The 22500-nt window shown below is 45.1% G+C and overlaps 1 protein-coding gene across 1 annotated transcript in view; it reads right to left on the minus strand.

Annotated features, from left to right (window-relative positions):
• Nucleotides 1–20158: 20158 nt before the first annotated feature.
• Nucleotides 20159–22500, minus strand: part of LOC119598492 — a 32505-nt gene continuing 30163 nt past the window's right edge. The window contains exon 15 of the mRNA XM_037948120.1: nt 20159–20232. Within this exon, the coding sequence (XP_037804048.1) occupies nt 20159–20232 (74 nt within the window). The remainder of the gene's footprint in view (nt 20233–22500) is intronic.

The following is a 22500-nucleotide window of genomic DNA, read 5'->3' on the forward strand; positions in this document are numbered from 1 at the left end:
AGACCCCCCCCCCCCCCCCCAACCCCCCCCCCCAACCCACGCTAACAACGCCCCGCAACCTGCCAAGGGCGGGGGGGGGGACCCTGGGGGGGAAAACCCCCCAAAAAATTTTCCCCCCCTTTTTGCCCCTCCCCCCCGCGGACCCCCCCCCCCCCCGTTTTTGCCTCCGGGGAACCCGGGAAATTTACGGGAAAAATCCCCCGGGGGCGCCCTCCGCCCCCCGCCCGAGACCATGAGGGGATGGCCCCCCCTCCAAGGCACCCCCCCCGGTAACCCAAACCCATTAGGGGAAAAAAAACGGGCGACCTCCCATGGGCCCCTTTTTTGGGGGACCCTTTGGGTCCACGGGCCCCCCAGTCCCCCCGCCCCCCGGGCCCCCCCTCTTCTTAAACCCCCAAAAAAGGCTTTTGGCCCCCGGGCGTGCGAGGAAGGGTTTTTCCCCGGAAAGGGGGCCCTATAACCCCCAAGGCCCCAAAAAGAAAAGGAAAAAAAAAATTTTTTTTTCTCAAATTTCTTTTCCCCCGTTTTTGCCATTTTTCTCCCTTTTCTTTTTTTTCTTCCCTTTTCCTCCTCTCAATTTCTTCCCCTTTTCTTTTTCTTTTTTTTTTCTCTCTTTCATTTTTTTTTCTTTCTTTTCTTTTCTTTCCTTTTCGTCTTTTTTTTTGGGCCCCCTCTCCGCTCACTCCCCTCCTTTTCCTTTTTAAAATCTTTAAAAAAAAGGGGGGAAAAAAAAAAATTTTTCGCCTTTCTTCTTTGTCCCTTCCTTCCCTTTCCCTTTTTTTCCTTTCCCTCCTCCTTTTCTCTCTGCTCCTTTTTCTCTTTTTCTCTCTCTTCTCCTCTTTTCTTTTTCTCTCTTCTCCCCTCCTCCTCTTTCCTTCTCTCCCCCTCTCTTTTCTCCCCCCTCCCCCTCTCTCTTTCTCTCTCCTTTCTCTCTCTCCTTTTTCTCCCTCTCTTTTCCTCTCCTCTCTCTCTCTCCTCTCCCCCTTTTCTTCTTTTTCCCCCTCCCTCTCTCTCCCTCTTTCCTTTCTTTTTCTCTCTCTCTCTCCCCTCTTCCTCTCCTCTCCCCTCTCTCTCTCCCCCCTCTCTTCTCTTCTCCTCTCTCTCTCCCCTCTCTCCTCCTCTCCTCTCTCCTCCTTTTTTTCCCTCTCCCTCTCTCCCCCCTTTTTTTCTTTTTCTTTTTTTTCTCTCTCTCTCCCCCTCTCCTCTTTTTCCCCTCCCTCTCTCTCTCTCTTCTCTCCCATTTCTCTCTCTTTCTCTCTCTCTCTCTCTCTCTCTTCTCTCTCTCTCGGCCCCTCCCTCTCTCTCTCCCCTCTCTCCTTTCCTCTCTCTCTCTCTCTCTCTCCTCTCCTCTCTCCGCTCCTCTCCCTTCTCTCCCCCCTTTTCTCTTTTCCCTCCCCTTTTTCTCATTTTCTCTCTCTCTCTCTCTCTCTCCCCTTATCGTTCTCTCTCGCTCCTCTCTCTCCTCTCTCCATTTTCTCTTTCTATTTTCCCTCTCTCTCTTTTCTCTTCCCCTTTTCTCTCTTTCCCCCCTCTCTCTCTCTCTCTCTCTCCTCCTCCTCTTCTCTCCTCTCTCTTCTCTCTCCTTCTCTCCCCCCTCTCTTCTCTCTCTCCTCTCTCCTTTCTCTTTCTTTCCCTCTTCCCCTCTCCTTTTCTCCTCTCTCTCTTCCCCCTCTCTCCTTCTCTCTTCCTCTCTCTCTCTCTCTTCTTTCTCCTCTCTTTTTCTCCTCCTCTTCCCTCTCTTCCTTTCCCCCTCTTTTTCTCCTCTTCTCTCTCTCTCTCTCTCCTTTTTCCCTCTCTCCTCTTTTCTTCTTTCCTCTCCTCTCTCTCCTCTCTCTCCCCCCTTTTTTCTCTCTCCTTCCCCTCCCTCCCCTCTTCTCTTCCATTTTTCCCCCCCCCTCTCCCTCTCTCTCTCTCTCCTTTCCCCCTTTTTTCTCTCCCCTTTCTCTCTCTCTCTCTCTTCTCTCTCTCCTTTTCCCCATTTTTCTCCCTCTCTCTCTCTCTCTCCTTTCCCCCCTCTTTTCTCTCTCTCTCCTCCCCCCTCCCCCTCTCTCCCCTCTCTCCCCCCCTTTTCTCTCTCTCCCCTTCCTCCCCTCTCTCCCCCTTTTCTCTCTCGCTCTCTCCATCCCTCTCTCCTCCCCCTTTTCCCCCATCCTCTCCTCTCTCCTCGTCCTCTCCTTCTCTCTCTCTTCTTCTTCTCTTCTCTCCCTCTCCTCTCTCTCTCTCTCTCTCTCCCCTCCCCCTTTTTTCTCCTCTTTTCTCCCCCCTCTCCCCTTCTCCCCCCCTTTTCCTCTCTCCTTCTCTCTTCCCTTTTTCTCTCTCCTTTCCCCCCCTTTCTCTCTCTCCCCTCTCTCTCTCTCCTCTCTTCCTTTTTCCCCCTCCCTCTTTTTTTTTTTTTCCTCCCCTCCTTTCCCCTCTTTTCCTCCTCTCCTCTTCTCCTCTCCTTCTCCTCCTCTCTCCCCCCCTTTTCTCTCCCCCGTCTCTCTCTCTCTCTCTTCCTCCCTCTCCTCTCTCTCTCTCTCTCTCCTCTCTTTCTCTCTTCCTTTCTCTTCTCTCGTCTCTCTCCTCTCTCCTCTCTCCCCTCTCTCCCCTCCTCCTCGTCTTCTCTCCCCCTCTCTCTCTCTCTTCCCCCTCCTCCTTTCCTCCTCTCTCTCCCCCTCTTTTCCCCTCCTCCCCTTTATTCTTCTTCCATCTCTCCTCCTTTTTCTCTCTTTTCTCTCCCTTTTTCCTCTCTCTTTCTCCCTCCCTTCCCTCCCCCCCCCTCTCTCTCTCCCCCTCTTTTTCTTTCCTCTCGTTCTCCCCTCTCCTCCCTCCCCAAAACTCCCCTCCTCCCCCCTTTTCCTCTCGTTTCCCTCTTCCCCTCTCTCTCTCTCTTTCTCTCTCTCCCTTTCCTCTCCTCTCTCCCTCTCCCCTTTTCCCTTTTATTTTCTCTCTCTCTCTCCCCTCCCCCTCTCCTCTCTTCTCCTGCCTCTCCTCTCTTTTCTCTTCTCTCTTCCCCTCTCTCTCTCCTCTTCCCCCTCTCTTCCCCTTCTCCCTCTTCCCCCTTTTCCTTCTTCCCGCTCCCTCTCTCCTCTCCCTCTCCTTTTTCCTTTCCTCTCTCCCCCCCTTCTCCTCTCTCTTTTTCCTCCCCTTTCTTTCTCCTCTCTCACTCCATTTCTCTCCTATTTCCTCTCACTCTCTCTCTCTCTCTCTCTCTCCTCCCTTTCTTTCTTTTCTCTCTCCTCTCTCCCCTCTCCCCCCTTTCTCTCTTTTTCCCCCCCTTTCTCTCTCTCCCTCCTCTCTTTTCTCTCTCTCCCCCCCTCTCTCCCCTTCCCCCCTCTCCCTTTCCCTTTTTCCCCCCCTCCTCTCTCCTCCTCCCTCTCTCTCTCTCTCCTCTCCCCTCTCTCTCTCCTCCCCCCCTCTCTCTTTCCTTTTCCCCTCTCTCTCTTCCTTTCCCCCCTCTCTCTTCTCCCCTTCTCCTCCCTTCTCTCCCCCCTTCTCCTCCCCTCTCTCTCTCCTTTTCTCCCTCTCCCCTCCCCCTCCTCTCTCTCTCTCCCTCTCTTTATCTCCTCTCTCTCTCTCCCTCCCTGTTTCCCTCCCTCTCTCTATTTCTCCCTCTCTCTCTCTCTCCTTTTTCTCTCTCCTTTCTCTCTCTCCTTTTTCCTCTCTTTTCTCTCTCTCTCTCTCTCCCCCCTCCCTTTTTCTCCTCTCTCCTCTCTCCTCTCTCTCTCCTCTTCTCTTCTTTTCCCTCTCCTTTCTCCTTTTTCTTTCTTTTCTCTCTCTTTCTCTCCCCTCCCTCCTTTTTCTCCTTTTTCTCCTCCTTTCTCCCTTTTTTCTTCTCGTCTCTTTTCCCCTCTCTCCTCCTTTCTCTCTCTTTTCTCCTTTTCCCTTTCTCTCTCCATTTCTCTCTTTTTCCTCTCTCTCTCCTTCCCTCTCTTTTTTTTCCCCCCAAACCTCTCTCTTTTCTCCCCCTCTCTCTCTCGCTCTTCTCCTCTCTCCTCTCCCTTTTTTTTTTTTCCCCTCTAAAGTTCCCCTTTTTCTTCCTTCCCCCTCCCCTCTTCCCCCCTCTCCCCTTTCCTTCTCTTTTCCCCCCCCTCCCTTTCTCCTTCTCCTCTTCTCTCCTCTCCCTTTTCCCCTTCGTCTTCCCCTTTCTCTCTTCCTCTCTTTCCCCCCTCCTCTCTTTTTCTCTCTCTCCTCTCTCTCTTCCCTTTTCCTTTTCTCTTTTCCTTTCCCCTCTTCTCCTTCCCTCCTCTCCTTTTCCCCTTTCTCTCCCTCTCCTCTAACTCTCCTTTTTCCCTTCTCTCCCTCTTTCCCCCTCCCTCGTCCTCCCCCCTCTTCCAAACTCCTCTTTCCCCTCTTCCCTCTCCCCTTTTTTTCCCCTCTCCCCTCTCCCCTCCTTTTTTCTTCTCTCCCTCTCCACTTCTTTTCCCCCTCCCCCTCTCTCTTTTCTCTCCCCTCTCCTCTCCTTCTCTCTCTCTCCTCCTCCTCTCTTCCTCTCTCCTCTCTCTCTCCTTTTTCCTTTCCCTCCCCCTCCTCTCTCTTCCCCTCTCTCCTCCTCCCCTCCCTTTCCTCTCCCTCTCTCCATCCTCCTCCCTCTCCCCTCTCCCTCTCTCCTCTCTCTCCCCCTCCCTCTCCCCTTTCTCTCTCTCTCCCCCGCTCTCCCCTCTCTCCTCCTTTCTCCTCTCCTCTCCTCTCTCTCTCCCTCTCTCCCCTTTTCTCTCCCCTCTTCCTCTTTCTTTTCCTCTCCCTCTCTTCCTCCCTCTCCCCCTCTCTTTTCCCTTTCCCCTCCTCCCCCCTTCCCTTTTTTCCTTTTTCTTTCTCTCTTCTCTCTCCTTTTTCTCTCTCTCTCTCTCTTCCCCTTCTTCCCTTTTCCCCCCTTTCCCCTCTCTCCTCTTCTCTCCCCTCTCCTTCTCTCCCCTCTCTCTCCCTCCCTTTCCCCTTCCTCTTCCCCCCCTCTCTCCCCTCTCTCTCTCTCTTTCCCCTCCCTCTCCCTCCCCCCCTTCTTTCCTCTCATCTCCTCCTCCTCCCCCCCCCCCCCTCTCTCTCTTTTCCCCCTCTCTCTCCTCTTTTTCTCTCTCTCTCTCTTTCCCCCTCCTCTCTCCCCTCTCCTCCTCTCTCTTCCCTTTTTCCCCTCTCTCTCTCTCCTCTCTCCTCCTCTCCTCCCTCTCCTCTCTCCTCTCTCTCTCTCCTCCTTTCCCTCTCCTCTCTTCCCCCCCCCCCCTTTCCCCCTCTCTCTCCCTCTCTCCTCCTCTCTCTCTCTTTTCCCCCCCTTTTTCCCTTCTTCCCCCCCCCTTCTCTTTTTTCTTCCCCCCTTTTCCCCTTTCTTTTTTTTTCCATTTTTCCTTTTTCCCTTTTTCCCCTTTTCTTTTTCCTTTTTTTTTCCCCTTCTTCTTTTTTTTTCCTCCCCTTTTTTTCCCATTATTTTTTTTTCCCCCTTTTCTTTCCCTCTTTTCCCTTTTTTTGGGCCCCGCATCCCCTTTCTCTTCCCTTTTTTTTTCTTTATTTCCCCTTTTTCTCTCCCCTTTTCTCCTTTTCTCTCCCCTCTTCTTTTCTCTTCTCTCCTCCCCCCCCCTCCCCCCCTCTCTCTCTTTTTCTCTCTCTCTCTTCTTTCCCCCCCTCTCCTCCCTCCCCCCCCCCCCCCCCCCCCCCTCTCTCTTTCTCCTCTCTCTCTCTCTTTCCTCTCTCTCTCTCATCTCTCTCTCTCTCTCCTGTCTCTCTCTCTCCATCTCTCTCTCTCTCTCTCTCTCTCTCTCTCTCTCTCTCCTCTCCTCCTCTCTCTCTCTCCTCTCTCTTCTCTCTCTCTTTATATATATATATATATATATATATATATATATATATATATATATATATATATATATATATATATATATATATATATATATATCAGACCTTTCGTGAGTAGCGAGAAAAGGGTGGAGGCCTTGCCCGGCGGTTCGCCAAGAGAGACTCTCGGAAACAAAAGGAGGATTCGGTCTTGCGCCCCGTCGGCGTAGCTCCCTAAGGAGGAGGATGATGATATATATATATATATATATATATATATATATATATATATATATATATATATATATATATATATATATATATATATATATATATATATATATATATATGTGTGTGTGTGTGTGTGTGTGTGTGTGTGTGTGTGTGTGTGTGTGTGTGTGTGTGTGTGTGTGTGTGTGTGTGTGTATCTGCATGGGTGTGTATGTTTGTTTGTGTGTGTATGTGTTTGTTCGTTTGTGAGTGTGCGTATGTGTTTGTTTGTTTGTTTTTTGTGTATGCATTTTTCTTTGTGTATGTTTGTTTATGTGCGTGTGTCTGTCTGTATGTGTGTGTGCGCGCGCAAAGTGTGTAAGTGTATGTTTGTACGTGCGTATGTACCAGTGCGAATGTGCGTGAGTAGACATCTGTGCAGTTTCTGTTCCACAAGGACACAAGGGCTATCGATTAAAGGCAGCGAAACGCCATGAGATCGCTATATGCCATTTCTGGCTGAAAGTGGCGCTTCTAGTATTCCTTTTAACGCTGTGTCTACGGTATTGCTGTTCAAGTTTTCAGCGTTGATTTTAAAAAGAGGAAGTAGAATAGATAAGTAGATAAAGATACGGATAGATTGGTGCATATGGGGATAGGAAAGGTCGTGAAATATATATATATATATATATATATATATATATATATATATATATATATATATATATATATATATATATATGTGAGCGAGCGAGAGACGAGAGATGGTCTTGGGCAATGGAAGGAATCTTAGCTTGATGGTTTATTGTTGAAGGTAGATGTTAGACGCCCCAAGAGACCCCCGTGTCCCCAGGTTGAGGACGAGCTGGTGCGGCTTGGCTTGTCTGCCGTGTCTCTCCCACTGCCTTATACGAACGTGTCCTTTTATGCGGCGGTTCCCATCGAGGACGGAGGTTTACTCCCGTGCGAAGAAAGAAGGCCGGGCGCAAATCAGTACTGGTTCCAAGCCCGGGTAAAATAGAGAGAATGATTACCTAAAGAAAAAAAAAAGTAAAAACACCAGCACTTTCCGTGGAAAGGAACTGGGGACCCTACCACGTACTCACTCCAAGAGCATCTCAACATGAAAAATACAATTAAGTATCATGCTGTGACCACGGCCGCTCAAACATGAGCCTATACCGTTGAGAAAAAAAAAAATATATACATATACATATATATATATATATATATATATATATATATATATATATATATATATATATATATATATATATCTTCTTCTTTTAACGGTAGGTTCATGTCTGAGCCGCCGTGTTCACAGCATGATACTTAATTGTAGTTTTCATGTTGTGATGCTCTTGGAGTGAGTACGTGGTAGGGTCCCCAGTTCCTTTCCACGGAGAGTGCCGGTGTTACCTTTTAGGTAATCATTCTCTCTATTTTATCCGGGCTTAGGACCAGCACTGACTTGGGCTGGCTTGGCCACCCAGTGGCTAGGTAGGCAATCAAGGTGAAATTCCTTGCCCAAGGGAACAAAGCGGCGATCGGTGACTCGAACCCTTGAATTCAGATTGCCGTCGTGACAGTCTTGAGTCCGACGCTCTAATAATTCGGCCACCGCGGCCTTGACGATCATGGGCAATGACGGTGGTTTGCCATTGCCTTCCGCCCGGTGTTTTGTATCAAGTCACCATCTCTATTTACCCGGCACTGACTTGAGCTGGCTTGGCCACCCAGTGGCTAGGCAGGCAATCGCCTGCCTGTGACTCGAACCCTCGAACTCAGATTGCTGTCGTGACATGAACGGTCAAACATGAACGGTAGGTTCATGTTTGAGCCGCCGTGATCAGAGCATGATACTTGCTCTTGGAGTGAGTACGTGGTAGGGTCCCCAGTTCCTTTCCACGGAGAGTGCTGGTTATATATGGCAGTGCGACCCTTGCCTGATTGGATGCCCTTCCTAATCAACCGCGGTTTGTGCCACGGCGGTGACTTCCCCTACGACACTTGCGTTTGACTTCTCAAGGCGATATGTCGTTTTCTAGGAGGGCAATCGAGGTGAAGTTCCTTGCCCAAGGGGTATGTGTGTGTGTATCTTGCGAAAGTAGATAAAAGTAGGTGAGCAGAATGATAGACAAGAAAATGGAAAAATAGTTTTTACGTAAACGAACAAACACAAAAGTTTACATGCGATGAATAAGTGCAACTGTATTTAACTCTCTTTCTATCGATCTCTCTCTCTCGCACTCTCTCTCTCTTTATCTGTCTCCCTCCTCTCTCTCTCTTTCTCCCTTTCTCTGTCTGTTTGTCTGTCTGCATTGTTAAAAAAAAAAAAAAAAAAAAAAAAAAAAAAAAAAAAAAAAAAAAAAAAAAATATATATATATATATATATATATATATATATATATATATATATATATATATATATATATGAATGGTTCGAAGTCAAACAAGGAGTGCGACAGGGTTGCATTCTGTCTCCGCACCTCTTTAATATATATTCTGAAACAATTATGAGAGGTGCTCTAGAGAATTTTGAAGGAACTGTGGATGTTGGAGGATACAAAATATCAAATCTGAGGTACGCCGATGATATAGTTTTGATTGCCAGCAGTATCACTGAACTACAACAACTACTAGATAAAGTTAGAGAAGCAAGCGATAAGGCTGGCTTGTTTCTTAATGCCAAGAAAACTAAGATCATGAAGATTCAAAGATAACCGGCAATGAACAATGATGAACATGTTACAGTCAATGGAATGATTGTGGAAAATGTGAAGGAGTTCACTTATCTTGGAGCTGTTTTGATGATGATGATATATATATATATATATATATATATATATATATATATATATATATATATATATATAGATAGATAGATAGATAGATAGATAGACATAGATATCCAATAAATGATCGCATTTTAAAAGTCAGAATACAAGCAAAACCTCATAACATTAGTTTTATACAATGCTACGCACCAACCAATATTGCAAGTGATGAAGAAATGGAAAATTTTTATAACTCTCCCCAAGATACTTTAGACACAATCCCTAACAGAGATGTAAAAGTGATCATGGGAGACCTCAACGCCAAAGTAGGAAAAAATTATCTAAAAAATGACACCTGTGGAAAATTCGGCCTTGGAGATATAAATGAAAGAGGTAAAGATTTTATTGAATTCTGTAGTACAAATAATCTAGTTATAGCCAATACATTGTTCCAACACCACCCAAGACACTTGTACACGTGGTTTTCACCAGGCAAAAGAACACGCAACCAAATTGACTACATTGTGCTGAACCAAAAATGGAAAAGTTGCATAAAAAATGCCAAGACAAGACCTGGTGCCGACTGCAACAGTGACCACCAACTACTAACTATCGACTTTCAAATAAGACTCAAAAAGATGGAGCGTCCAACACCACCTCTAAAGCTCGACTACAAAACTCTTGATAACAATTACAGAACTACAGTGTCAAACAAATTTGAATTGATCAGTCAATGTGAAGATGATAAAACACCAAATGAGTTGTGGGAAGAAGGAAAAGAACTCCTGCTGAGCACTGCTTAAGAAACTATCGCCAAAAAGAAAAAGACAAATTCCCCTGGATATCTGAAAAAAACACTAAGTGAAATTGAAACAAGAAGATGCCTAAAATCAAAGGGTATCAATAATCCAGTTGAAGAAGTAATTTACAAAAAACAAAATACAAAAATTCAAAGATTATTGCGACGAGATAAGGAAAAATATTTAAATGAACATTGCCAGAGAATTGAAAACTGTTCTTTCAATAAGACAACTAAAGAACTCTACCAAGGAGTACGAAACATCACACGAAAATTTAAACCTACTGGACACTATCAAAACTGAAGATGGACTTGTTTTGTGTGATGGAAAAGAAGTCAAAGATAGATGGAATCAATATTGTTCCAACCTATACAAAAAGAATAAAGATCTAACAACATTAATTAGACTCAATGACAACGAAGAAGAACCACCGCCACTGCTAGACGAAGTTATAAAAGCCATAAAAGAAGTAAAGAATAACAAGAGCCCCGGAATAGATGAAATAACAGCAGAACTAATTAAGAATGCTGGCGTTTTTATCCACATCATATTATTAGATTGGTAGCTTCGTATTGATGCCGGATGCCCTTCCTGACGCCACCACAGATGTCGGCGGTGGACCTAGCCCTTGCCTGAATAGGCATACCCTACAAGGCAGCAGGGGATTTGGAGTGAGAGTTCCCTTCTAGCCTTTGCCTGAAGAGGCATACCCTACAAGGCAGCAGGGGGATGTAGTTTAACATCATACACAGGACGGACACACACACACACACACACACACACACACACACACACACACACACACACACACACACACACACACACACACACACACACACACACACACACACACACACAACCTGGTTGACCAGGTTGCGAGATCAGTCTGCAGTTGAGAGGGTGAAGAGGGCGGCGGAGAGAGTAGATCTCCTCAGTGTAGGGCAGGCTGAGGACGGGCAGGTGAGGTGTCTCTGTAGGAGAGGAGTCGTGGTAGAATATATAATATATATATATATATATATATATATATATATATATATATATATATATATATATATATGGGGCCGCGGTGGCCGAATGGTTAGAGCGTCGGACTCAAGACTGTCACGACGGCAATCTGAGTTCGAGGGTTCGAGTCACCGGCCGGCGCGTTGTTTCCCTTGGGCAATGAACTTCACGTCGATTGCCTACCTAGCCACTGGGTGGCCAAGCCAGCCCAAGTCAAAGTGCTGGTTCCAAGCCCGGATAAATAGAGAGAATGATTACCTAAAAGGTACCACCGGCACTCTCCGTGGAAAGGAACTGGGGACCCTACCACGTACTCACTCCAAGAGCATCACAGCATGAAAACTAAATGCTGTGACCACGGCGGCAGACATGAACCTACCGTTAAAAGAAAGAAAGAAAAGAAAAAAAAGAAAGAAAGAAGAAAAGAAAAAAAAAAAAAAAAAAAAAAAAAAAAAAAAAAAAAAATATATATATATATATATATATATATATATATATATATATATATATATATATATATATATATATCATCATCATCATTTAACGGTAGGTTCATGTCTGAGCCGCCGTGGTCACAGCATGATACTCAATTGCAGTTTTCACGTTGTGATGCTCTTGGAGTGAGTACGTGGTAGGGTCCCCAGTTCCTTTCCACGGAGAGTGCCGGTGTTACCTTTTTAGGTAACCTCTCTTATTTTATCCGGGCTTGGGACCAGCACTGACTTGAGCTGGCTTGGCCACCCAGTGGCTAGGCAGGCAATCGAGGTGAAGTTCCTTGCCCAAGGGAAACAACGCGGCGGTCAGTGACTCGAACCCTCGAACTCAGATTGCCGTCGTGACAGTCTTGATTCCGACGCTCTAACCATTCGACCACCGCAGCCTTGACGATCATGTGCTTCCATGATTTTTCTTGGCAGTTTAGAGCGGTGGTTTGCCATTGCCTTCCGCCCGGTGTTTTTACCGAGTCACCATCTATATATATATATATATATATATATATATATATATATATATATATATATATATATATATATATATATATATATATATATTGTCCTGGGTAAGACAATAAACTGCACCCTGGGGTTCCCTTGAACAAGGGTAGCACCCTATTAGCTCCCTATACCAGGGTTGCGGTGAAACTGTCGGCAGCAGGGCAGTGGATATCTGGTGAAAACACCTTCAGTTCTACTGATTACTGGTTTCACCAAATAATATGTCTGGCGTATTACAGTGTAACTGTTTTAAAGCGGCAGAGATAGTTCCTCCTAGTTAGTTGGAGACTGCGAGTTGAGAAGGAGTGTGTGTTTGTGTGTGTGTGTGTTTGTGTGTGTGTGTGTATATATGTGTATGAATGTATGTTTGTATGTATATTTACACACATGAAGGGAGGAACAAGAAAACACGAATATGCCGAAGGCTTTTTCGCAGTATTGCTCCTCCATGCCCTGAAGAAGCAATATTGCGAAAAGGCCTTCGGCATATTCGTGTTTTTTTTTTTTGTTCTTCCTTTTGTTCTTTGCAATTTGTTCGAAATGAAATCCACATACACATACAGACAGATAGACATACGCACAGTCAATGTATGTTTTTTTTTTTTTTTTGTTAACGGTAGGTTCATGTTTGAGCCGCCGTGGCCACAGCATGATACTTAATTGTAGTTTTCATGTTGTGATGCTCTTGGAGTGAGTACGTGGTAGGGTCCCCAGTTCCTTTCCACGGAGAGTGCCGGTGTTACCTTTTAGGTAATCATTCTCTCTATTTTATCCGGGCTTGGGACCAGCACTGACTTGGGCTGCCCTGCCCACCCAGCGGCTAAACAGGCAATCGAGGTGAAGTTCCTTGCCCAAGCACACACTAATCGCCGCTTGCAAGTGCGTGGGTGCAGCCATGCACACACGCATCGCCCGCGCGCGTATGTGAGCACGCGCGCTGATTTTAATGTATGTATATATATATATTTATTTATTTATTATTATTATTCAATGAAAACAGTACATCACAAACACGTATTACATAAAATGTCCATTTTTTTTATTTTGATGAAAACATCATCATCAGCTCCTTAGCCTTAGTCCGTGGGTGCGCCCATGAGTAAACAGGTTGTCTCCATCTCTCCCGGTCCATCGTCATTCTCTTCTGTGTTATACTTCCTTCTTCTCGTATTTCTCGAAGGGCAATGTTACGTCGCTTTTTCCGCTTTTGAAGGTCATTGTCCAGTCCTTTATGTTGATGACGGTGTCCATCAACAAATCCTTCGACAAAACGCTTTTAGTCCCGTTGATTGCCACAGGATTCTCCACAAAGCAAAAAAAGCCGCCGTAATCTAATTTTAAAATTCCCTCCACATCATACTTTTAATAAATACTTTAGCTAGCCTTTTTTTATTTTTTTAGGCCTTATTTTCTAATATATCGCAATGGAAATCTCGTGCTTCCACCTGTATCAATAAGGAATCTTATGGGGGTTGCCTCGCCTTTGCCGGCGGTCACACCGACGGTCAAGTAGGGTTTAATGTAACGTTCCGGTTGCTCACGTGGCGTCTTGCTCATCGTGAGCCTCAGCTCTGAGCCAATGTTGATGACCGACTAGAATTTGGTGAGAAAATCCATGGCTAACAAATTATTCGCCTTTTAGTTGACATCGGCCACCAGGAAGCTGTGGACAATTTTCTGCGATGATTGACCTTTACCCAGAAAGACAGACAGGGAAGTTTTTCCCACGATGTTCACTGTGTGGCTTGAATAACGAATAGAATTGGTGTCGCACGGTTCAATTTGATCTACGTAAGACCGCAGAATTACAGAATTCGTGGAACCCGTATCTATTTTGAATAAAACATTACGTTATTTTACCCTAGCAGGGAGAGTGAAATGATATTTGGCTTTACGTTTCCAGGCAAGATCCACGGTGAATCGCTCCTCCTCCGCCTCGTCTCGCGGGAGATTAACTATCGATTTACAGATGCATGCAAACATTTTTTTTACTTTTTACAGTAGGTTCATGTTTGAGCCGCGGTGGTCACGGAGTGATACTGAATTGTAGTTTACACGTTATGATATTGTAGTAAGTAGACACACACACGCAAACATACATACATACAGATATGCATGTGTATGCATACCAAACACCTGTGGAAAAGCTGCGCGAGGGAGGGCATTGGCGTCAGGTAAAGAAGCCAAATTATCGTGTCTGTGTGTGCGTGTGTGTGTGTGTGTGTGTGTGTGTGTGTGTGTGTGTGTGTGTGTGTGTGTGTGTGTGTGTGTGTGCGTGTGTGTGTGTGTGTGTGTGTGTGTGTGTGTGTGTGTGTGTGTGGTGTGTTTGTGTGTGTTGTGTGGTGAGTGTTTGTTGTGTGCGTGTGTGCGTGTGTGTGTTGTGGTGTGTGTTGTGTGTGTTTGTGTGTGTTGTGTGTGGTGTGTGTGTGTGTGTGTGTGTTGTGTGTGTGTGTGTGTGTGTTGTGTGTGTGTGTGTGTGTTGTGTGTTGTGTGTGTGTGTTGTGTGTGTGGGGTGTGTGTGTGTGTGTGTGTGTGTGTGGTGTGTGTTGTGTGTGGTGTGGGTGTGTGTGTGGTGTGTGTGTGTTGTGTGTGTGTGTGTGTGTGGTGTGTGGTGTGTGTGTGGTGTGTGTGCGTGTGTGTGTGTGTGGTTGTGTGTGTGTGTGTGTGTGGTGTGGTGGTGTGGGGTGTGTGTGGTGTGTGTGGTGGTGTGTGTGTGTGTGGTGTGTGGGGTGTGTGGTTGTGTGGTGTGTGTGTGTGTGTGTGTGTGTGAGTGTGTGTGTGTGTGTGTGTGAGTGTGTGTGAGTGTGTGTGTGTGTGTAGGAGCCGGAATGATGGGCCCTACAAGAGAATGGTAAGTGGCGAGTTTATGGTGTAAGGTAGACGACCAAGATGTATTGACCCCTTTATTGTATAATCATAATGCAGTGGGGCCGCGGTGGCCGAGTGGTTAGAGCATCGGACTCAAGACTGTCACGACGGCAATCTGAGTTCGAGGGTTCGAGTCACCGGCCGGCGCGTTGTTCCCTTGGGCAAGGAACTTCACCTCGATTGCCTACCTAGCCACTGGGTGACCAAGCCAGCCCAAATCAGACGGTCCCAGAACTGGGTAAATAGAGATGGTGACTCGATAAAAACACCGGGCGGAAGGCAACGGCAAACCACCGTTCTATATTGCCAAGTAAATAATGGAAAATCCATGATCGCCAACGTCCTTGTAGGACAGGGCACTTGAAAAAAAAAAAAATGCAGTACGGCTGCGCCGAGGAGCGAGGTGTTGCTCCTTGGCTCCACGCAGGGAGTCTGCCTCTCATCTACAGTGGTCTAAAGATAGCCATAGATCACGTGCTTAACATATGACTATCACTGGTGATGAAAGATAGCGTTACTGCATAGCTCTTGTGGAAGGGAATAGACAACACAACATTGGAATGTCTAGTGTGGCAACGAGAGACGAATAAACAGGTAAAGCAATCATCATCAATAACGGTATGCTCATGTTTGAGCAGCCGTGGACCTCTCCACCATCCTTCGCCACTAAACTCGATCTTACGCTTTTCTTTCCACTTGTACTATCGTCAGCCCGCAAATATCTTTGATGTTGTTGCTCAGTCTTGTCTTCGGTTTGCACCTTCCTCTGTTTCCTATCACCATCCCTGTCAGCAAGTTTTTCTCAATACTTTTACTTCTCATCACATGACCAATAAACTTTAGTTTCCTTTTGTTCAAGATGGCCAACAGCCGGTCATTACAATGTATTTTTCTCAGCACTTCATCATTCGTTTTCTTTTCTGTCCAGTTGATATGTAGGACGTTGGTGATCATGGATTTCCATGATCGCCTCAGCTTTGTCCATAAGGTAATGCTTCGGTCTTTCTAGATGTTATTGAGAGCAATTGTGGCGTTTTTGGCAATAGCAGTTCTTCTTTTTATCTCCGGTGAATCATCATATGTATTAGTAAAAGTAGCTCCAAGATAAGTGAACTCTTTCACATTTTCCACAATCATTCCATTGATTGTAACATGTTCATCATGAATCTTCATAGTCTTAGTTTTCTTGGCATTAAGAAATTAACCAGCCTTTTTGCTTGCTTCTCCAACTTTATCTAGTAGTTGTTGTGGTTCAATGATACTGCTGGAAATTAAAACTATATCATCAGCGTATCTTAGATTTGATATTTTGTATCATCCAACATCGACAGTTCTTTCAAAATTCTCTAGAGCACCTCTCATAATTGCTTCAAAATATATATTAAAAAGGTGCGGAGACAGAATGCAACCTTGTCGTACTTCTTGGTTGACTTCGAACCATTCTGTTAACCCATAAGTGGTTCTTACAGTTGTTTGTTGTTGCTCATACATAGCTTTTATTAGTTGGATGATGTGTTTTGGAAATTTCATATCGTTCATGTTATTCCAGAGGATATCGTGATCAACAATATCAAAAGTCCTCGAGTAATCGATGAAACACAGCTATAGGTCTTTCTGATGTTCTCTATTTTTCTCTATGATCAATTTTAGATTTAGAATCTGGTTTCTGGTACCTTTTCCATGGCGAAAACCTGCTTGTTCGGGCTTTTGTTATTCTTTAATTCTTTTATGGCTTTTATAACTTCGTCTAACAGTGGCGGTGGTTCATCTTCGCTGTCATTGAGTCTAATTAATGTTGTTGTTAGATCTTTATTCTTTTTGTTTAAGTTCGAACAGTACTGATTCCATCTATCTTTGACTTCTTTTCCATCACATAAAACTAGTCCATCTTCAGTTTTGATAGTGTCCATTATAGGTTTACATTTTCGTGTGATGTTTCGTACTCCTTGGTAGAGTTCTTTAGTTGTCTTATTGAAAGAACAGTTTTCAATTCTCTGGCAATGTTCATTTAAATATTTTTCCTTATCTCGTCGCAATAATCTTTGAATTTTTGTATTTTGTTTTTTGTAAATTACTTCTTCAACTGGATTATTGATACCCTTTGATTTTAGGCATCTTCTTGTTTCAATTTCACTTAGTGTTTCTTCAGATATCCAGGGGGAATTTGTCTTTTTCTTTTTGGCGATAGCTTCTTAAGCAGCGCTCAGCAGTTCTTTTCCTTCTTCCCACAACTCATTTGGTGTTTTATCATCTTCACATTGATTGAGCAATTCAAATTTGTTTGACACTGTAATTCTGTAATTGTTGTCAAGAGTTTTGTAGTCGAGCTTTAGAGGTGGTGTTGGACGCTCCATCTTTTTGAGTCTTATTTGAAAGTCGATAGTTAGTAGTTGGTGGTCACTGTTGCAGTCGGCACCAGGTCTTGTCTTGGCATTTTTTATACAACTTTTCCATTTCTGGTTCAACACAATGTAGTCAATTTGGTTGCGTGTTCTTTTGTCTGGTGGAAACCACGTGTACAAATGTCTTGGGTGGTGTTGGAACAATGTGTTGGCTATAACTAGATCAATAAAATCTTCACCTTTTTCATTTATATCTCCAAGGCCGAATTTTCCACAGATGTCATTTTTTAGATCATTTTTGCCTACTTTGACGTTGAGGTCTCCCATAATTACTTTTACATCTCTGTTAGGGATTATGTCTAAAGTTTCTTGGAGAGTGTTATAAAAATTTTCCATTTCTTCATCACTTGCAATGTTGGTTGGTCCGTAGCATTGTATAATGCTAATGTTATGAGGTTTTGCTTGTATTCTGACTTTTATAACGCGGTCATTTATTGGGCTGTACCCAATTAGTGGGGACGCGGTGGCCGAATGGTTAGAGCGTCGGACTCAAGACTGTCACGACGGTAATCTGAGTTCGAGGGTTCGAGTCACCGGCCGGCGCGTTGTTTCCCTTGGGCAAGGAACTTCACCTCAATTGCCTACCTAGCCACTGGGTGGCCAAGCCAGCCCAAGTCAGTGCCGGGTAAATAGAGATGGTGACTCTATAAAAAAAAAAAAAAAAAAAAAAAAAAAACACCGGGCGGAAGGCAATGGCAAACCACAGCTTTAAATTGCCAAGAAAAATCATGGAAACCCATGATCGCCAAGGTCGCGGTGGCCGAATGGTTAGAGCATCAGACTCAAGACTGTCACGACGGCAATCTGAGTTCGAGGGTTCACCGGCCGGCGCGTTGTTCCCTTGGGCAAGGAACTTCACCTCGATTGCCTACCTAAGCCACTGGGTGGCCAAGCCAGCCCAAGTCAGTGCTAGTCCCAAGCCCGGATAAAATAGAGAGAATGATTACCGAAAAAGGTAACACCGTCACTCTCCGTGGAAAGGAACTGGGGACCCTACCACGTACTCACTCCAAGAGCATCACAGCATGAGAGCTGCAATTAAGTGTCATGCTGTGACCACGGCGGCTCAGACATGAACCTACCGTTAAAAGAAGAAGACCCAATTAGTGCATTTGCAGTTTTTTTCGTGAGAATCATAGCAACTCTGTGACTATAATTTCCTTCTTCTTTTCTAGAAAAAAATAACTGTCTTGTTTTCTTTAGTTTTGAAACTTTCATTACTTTTCCAATTGGTCTCACTGATTCCAAGTATTTGAATGGTGTATCTATCCATTTCGTTACAGACAGTATGCGATTTACCCATCTCTTTCATTTTCCTTACGTTCCACGTTCCGATTTTAATGTGTTTCTTAATTGGACATGTTTTCTTTGTCTTCTTTGTCTTCCAGATGCATGTTTAACATTGTCAGCCTGGTTGCCCACTGACTAACGCGCCCCTTGATAACCCACGCGACGGGCGATGTGGTATGAATTATCATTTCTGTATTTAATCATTGGCGTAGAGGTTTGTCGGGAGAAAAGAAAAGTTGAGTGGAATCCCCCAGGCTCCTTCTCAACTCGCAGTCTCCAACTAACTAGGAGGAACTATCTCTGTCGCTTTGAAACAGTTACACTGCAATACGCCAGACATATTATTTGGTGAAACCAGTAATCAGTAGAACCGAAGGTGTTTTCACCAGATATCCACTGCCCGGTAAAGCAATAAACATACTTATATGTATGTGTGTGTGTGGGAATATAGGCATGTGACAATATATAAGATTATACTAGTCTGTGTGTGTGTGTGTTTGTGTGTGTGCGTGCGTGCGTGCGTGTGTGTGTGTGTGTGTGTGTATGTGTGTGTGCGTGCGTGCGTGCGTGCGTGCGTGCGTGCGTGCGTGTGTGTGTGTATGTGTGAGTGTGTGTGTTTGTGTGGTGTGTGCGCGTGTGCATGTGTACGTGCGTGGAGTTTTCAAGAACCCCCCGTACCTTTCGCAGTAAAAAAGACGTTTGTTTAACCCCATCGATAGTCCAGGCACAGGAAATTTATGCGCCATAAAATGTATTGCTGTTAGTGCTATAACTGAGAAGATAAAAAGACAGGGCAAGGATTGTACTGTAGCTTATCTCAATAAAAGACTTAAAAGTAGAAAAATGATAAGCAAATAAGAACGACGAAGACGAAGAAGAAGAAGAAGAAGGAGGAGGAGGAAGATCGACAGTGTTACTTTCTCTCTCTTGTGAGGAAAGCTAGGGGTTGTAAGTAGATCGAAGATACTTTCACTACTCTTACTGGGGGAAAAGCATCTCGCGCTCATTCAGAACCACACTGAAGATCACTTTTGCTGCAGGATCAACTATTAAAGTAGTTTATCCAGATAAAAAAAATATCATTTACCAACTATGAAAAAAAAAAAATTCTCCCTCACACATTTGCTACTTTGATCTCTAATATGCACTCAGTGCTTCCGATATCTCTGGTCCCGCCATGGCTAATCATAAAGCAGTCGTTTATTATTTTATCACCATTGACCGCGATGGTACTGATACAGCTTTAGATACCTTCTTCGGTCTTAATGCGGCAACTAGCTTTTTAACTTCATTCGCGCGTGTGTGCTACTACATATATATGAACATTCAGGCATACGATATGCATAGGACTCCTCAGTCTGAAGACCAGCATAACTCGAAAGTAACCTGTCACCATCGTCACGACATCGCGATCGATAATTACGAGGCTACCCTGTGTGTCAAATGTAATCTGCTGCTAAGAAACAGGAAGAAAGCTCTCACTGTAATAGCTGATCAGACTGACGAATACCCGCTCATTATGAACCATATGAATTTAAGGCGCGAAAACCTCTCCTTATTCCCGTTCCTTGTTGGAGGCCCAAGGAGTTAAATATCCATCTAAAGTTACAAAACAAGTGGGCACACATGGGCCAGTTATTTGAAATTGGTGAACAACTCCCTCTTTGGTAAAAGGCGAGTGAGAGGCGAATTTCACTGACGCTTGATATGGTGATTACTCGACCCTCCCTCAAAAAACTAACTGCTTGAATAAGGGATGTAAATGGCATTAAAAAAAAATCTAAGCAGAATTAATGACTAGCTTTTTCACGCCTCCATAGTTCAGGGTATCTGTACCCTGAACTATGGAGGCGTGAAAAAAGCTAGTCATTAATTCTGCTTAGATTTTTTTTTAATGCCATTTACATCCCTTATTCAAGCAGTTAGTTTTTTGAGGGAGGGTCGAGTAATCACCATATCAAGCGTCAGTGAAATTCGCCTCTCACATCCTCTGCATATAAGATTCATGGTTCTCGAGCACTCGAAAACGACTATGAGAATTTTTTTACGGGGGCATGACGAAACACTACGGAAGTAGAGTGAAACTGACATTGACATCTTCATATTCATTGTGAATCTCGGAAAGGAGAGTTAAGACTCCTAAAATGTGAAGTAGGCTCAGAGGAAATTCTTGAGGCTGTGGCACTGAGGGCAAAGACATGTTCCTTTCTTTTAGAGTCGCGTAATAAAATAGGCGCAAAGAGCGTGAGTATTAGCCAGCAGAAAAGAATGACCCATTCGAGCGTGCACTTGAAGATACTGGTTATTTGAACAAAAGGGCATTCAGAATAGGAAAGGTCAAATACAGACAGTCAGATACAAAAAGACACGTACGAGCTTTTTTGACGACAAACGGTACTATTTAGACGGTACTAACTCTTACGGACATAAGAGAGAGAGAGAGAGAGAGAGAGAGAGAGAGAGAGAGAGAGAGAGAGAGAGAGAGAGAGAGAGAGAGAGAGAGAGAGAGAGAGAGAGAGAGCGAGAGAGAGCGAGAGAGAGAGCAAGAGCGAGAGAGAGAGAGAGAGAGAGAGAGAGAGAGAGAGAGAGAGAGAGAGAGAGAGAGAGAGACTGCATAGCATTCTGACAAGCACTTTTTTAAGACCCCGTTAAAAGGATCCCGTGAGAAAGTAATTCGATAAATTAAGCCGCAGTTATTCTTCCGTCTCATTTACTGGCCATGGCGAACGAGGATAGCACATACATTTATCTCTCCTCATTAGCAAGAGCTGATTCACCCCGCTATTTTGAACGAAAAGTTAGACTACGAGGTAGCTTTAATTAATTTTAGAGTAATTTTCCCAGACTTGTTTTTTTTTAACTCTAGCTCGGTCATGGTACACTGAAGCATGTGGGTACATTCATTCGTGTATTTTGCACTATGCCCGCGTGGGTACAAGAGTACTGCCATATTCTAGGCACATTCTTTCTTATTATGATTTTCCGGTTGCGGGAACCGATGCCTTTAACTGACGTAGATTTCATCTATTGTTATTCAAATATAACCATTCGCTCAGCGAGGGTGGAGGTCACATCTGATATCTCACCTCGTTTGACCGGGAGTTCGTGTGGAGCACCCGACGCGGTAGGGTCAGCGCCGCCCTCCCTCTCCGGGCGAGCTAGCTGCGACCCGCATACCGCGATTACCCGTATAACTAGACATGTCTCGTGTGTTCTTATACTGCGTCTGTCAACTCTTAGGAATAAAGAGTGAAGCCGAATACCAGTATCAATACCCCTGCAAGCCAATGTAATAGGGTTCTATACCCATTATAGGGAGAGAAAGAGAGAGAGAGAGAGAGAGAGAGAGAGAGAGAGAGAGAGAGAGAGAGAGAGAGAGAGAGAGAGAGAGAGAGAGAGAGAGAGAGAGAGAGAGAGAGAGAGAGAGAGAGAGAGAGAGAGAGAGAGGAGAGAGAGAGAGAGAGAGAGAGAGAGAGAGAGAGAGAGAGAGAGAGAGGAAGGGGAGAGAGAGGAGAGGGGAGAGAGAGAGGGAGAGCAGAGAGATGAGAGGAGAGAGAGAGGGGAGAGAGAGGAGGGGGAGGAGGGGAGCCGAGAGGGGAGAGGAGGGGGAGAAGAGAGAGGGGAGAGAGGGGAGAGAAGAGAGAGAGAGAGAGGGGAAAGAGAGAGAGAGAGAGGAGAGAGAAGAGAGGGGAGAGGAGAGGGGGAGAGAGGAGAGAAGAGAGAGAGGAGAGAGAGAGTTAGAGAGGAGAGAGAGGAGAGAGAGACGGAGAGAGAGAGGGGAGAGGAGGAGGAAAGAGAGAGAGAGAGAGTTTAAGAGGAGAAAGAGAGAGAGAGGGAGAGGGGAAGAGAGGGGAAGAGAGAGAGAGAGAGTTAGAAAAGAGAGAGAGGTTAGAGAGAGAGAGTAGAGAGAGAGAGTTAGAGAGAGAGAGAGAGAGGGGAGGAGTTAGAGAGAGAGAGAGAGAGAGAAGTTAGAGAGAGAGAGAGAGAGAAAAGGAGAGAGAGAGAGAGAGAGAGAGAGAGAGTTAGAGAGAGAGAGATTTTGATTTCCGTTCGCCCTTCTCCTTACACGTTTACTTTTTTAGCGTCTGTCTCAAGATAAGTAAGCTGTATCCAGGCGACACAACAACATCAGTGCCATCAATGGGACACAGGCCATCAGATGGACTGGTCAGCGGCGCGTATTGTCTCTCTTCCGCTAATGTCCACGCCCGCAGACTGGTGGAATCCTCCTTAATAAAGCTCCGGCCTAATTTCAACTTGAACAGCGGATTTTCTCCTGCCGATGGTCTCCTCGCTTCCCATATCCTCCGCCTTCTCCCTTATGCCGACCCTCCGACCTGATGTGACCTCCCTCCGCTTCCGTTCGTCTGTCCTCACCTGCCCCGGGTGGCCGCGTTGCCTCTCCTC

Source organism: Penaeus monodon, chromosome 41 (genome assembly GCF_015228065.2).
Source record: "Penaeus monodon isolate SGIC_2016 chromosome 41, NSTDA_Pmon_1, whole genome shotgun sequence".
NCBI lineage: Eukaryota > Metazoa > Arthropoda > Malacostraca > Decapoda > Penaeidae > Penaeus > Penaeus monodon.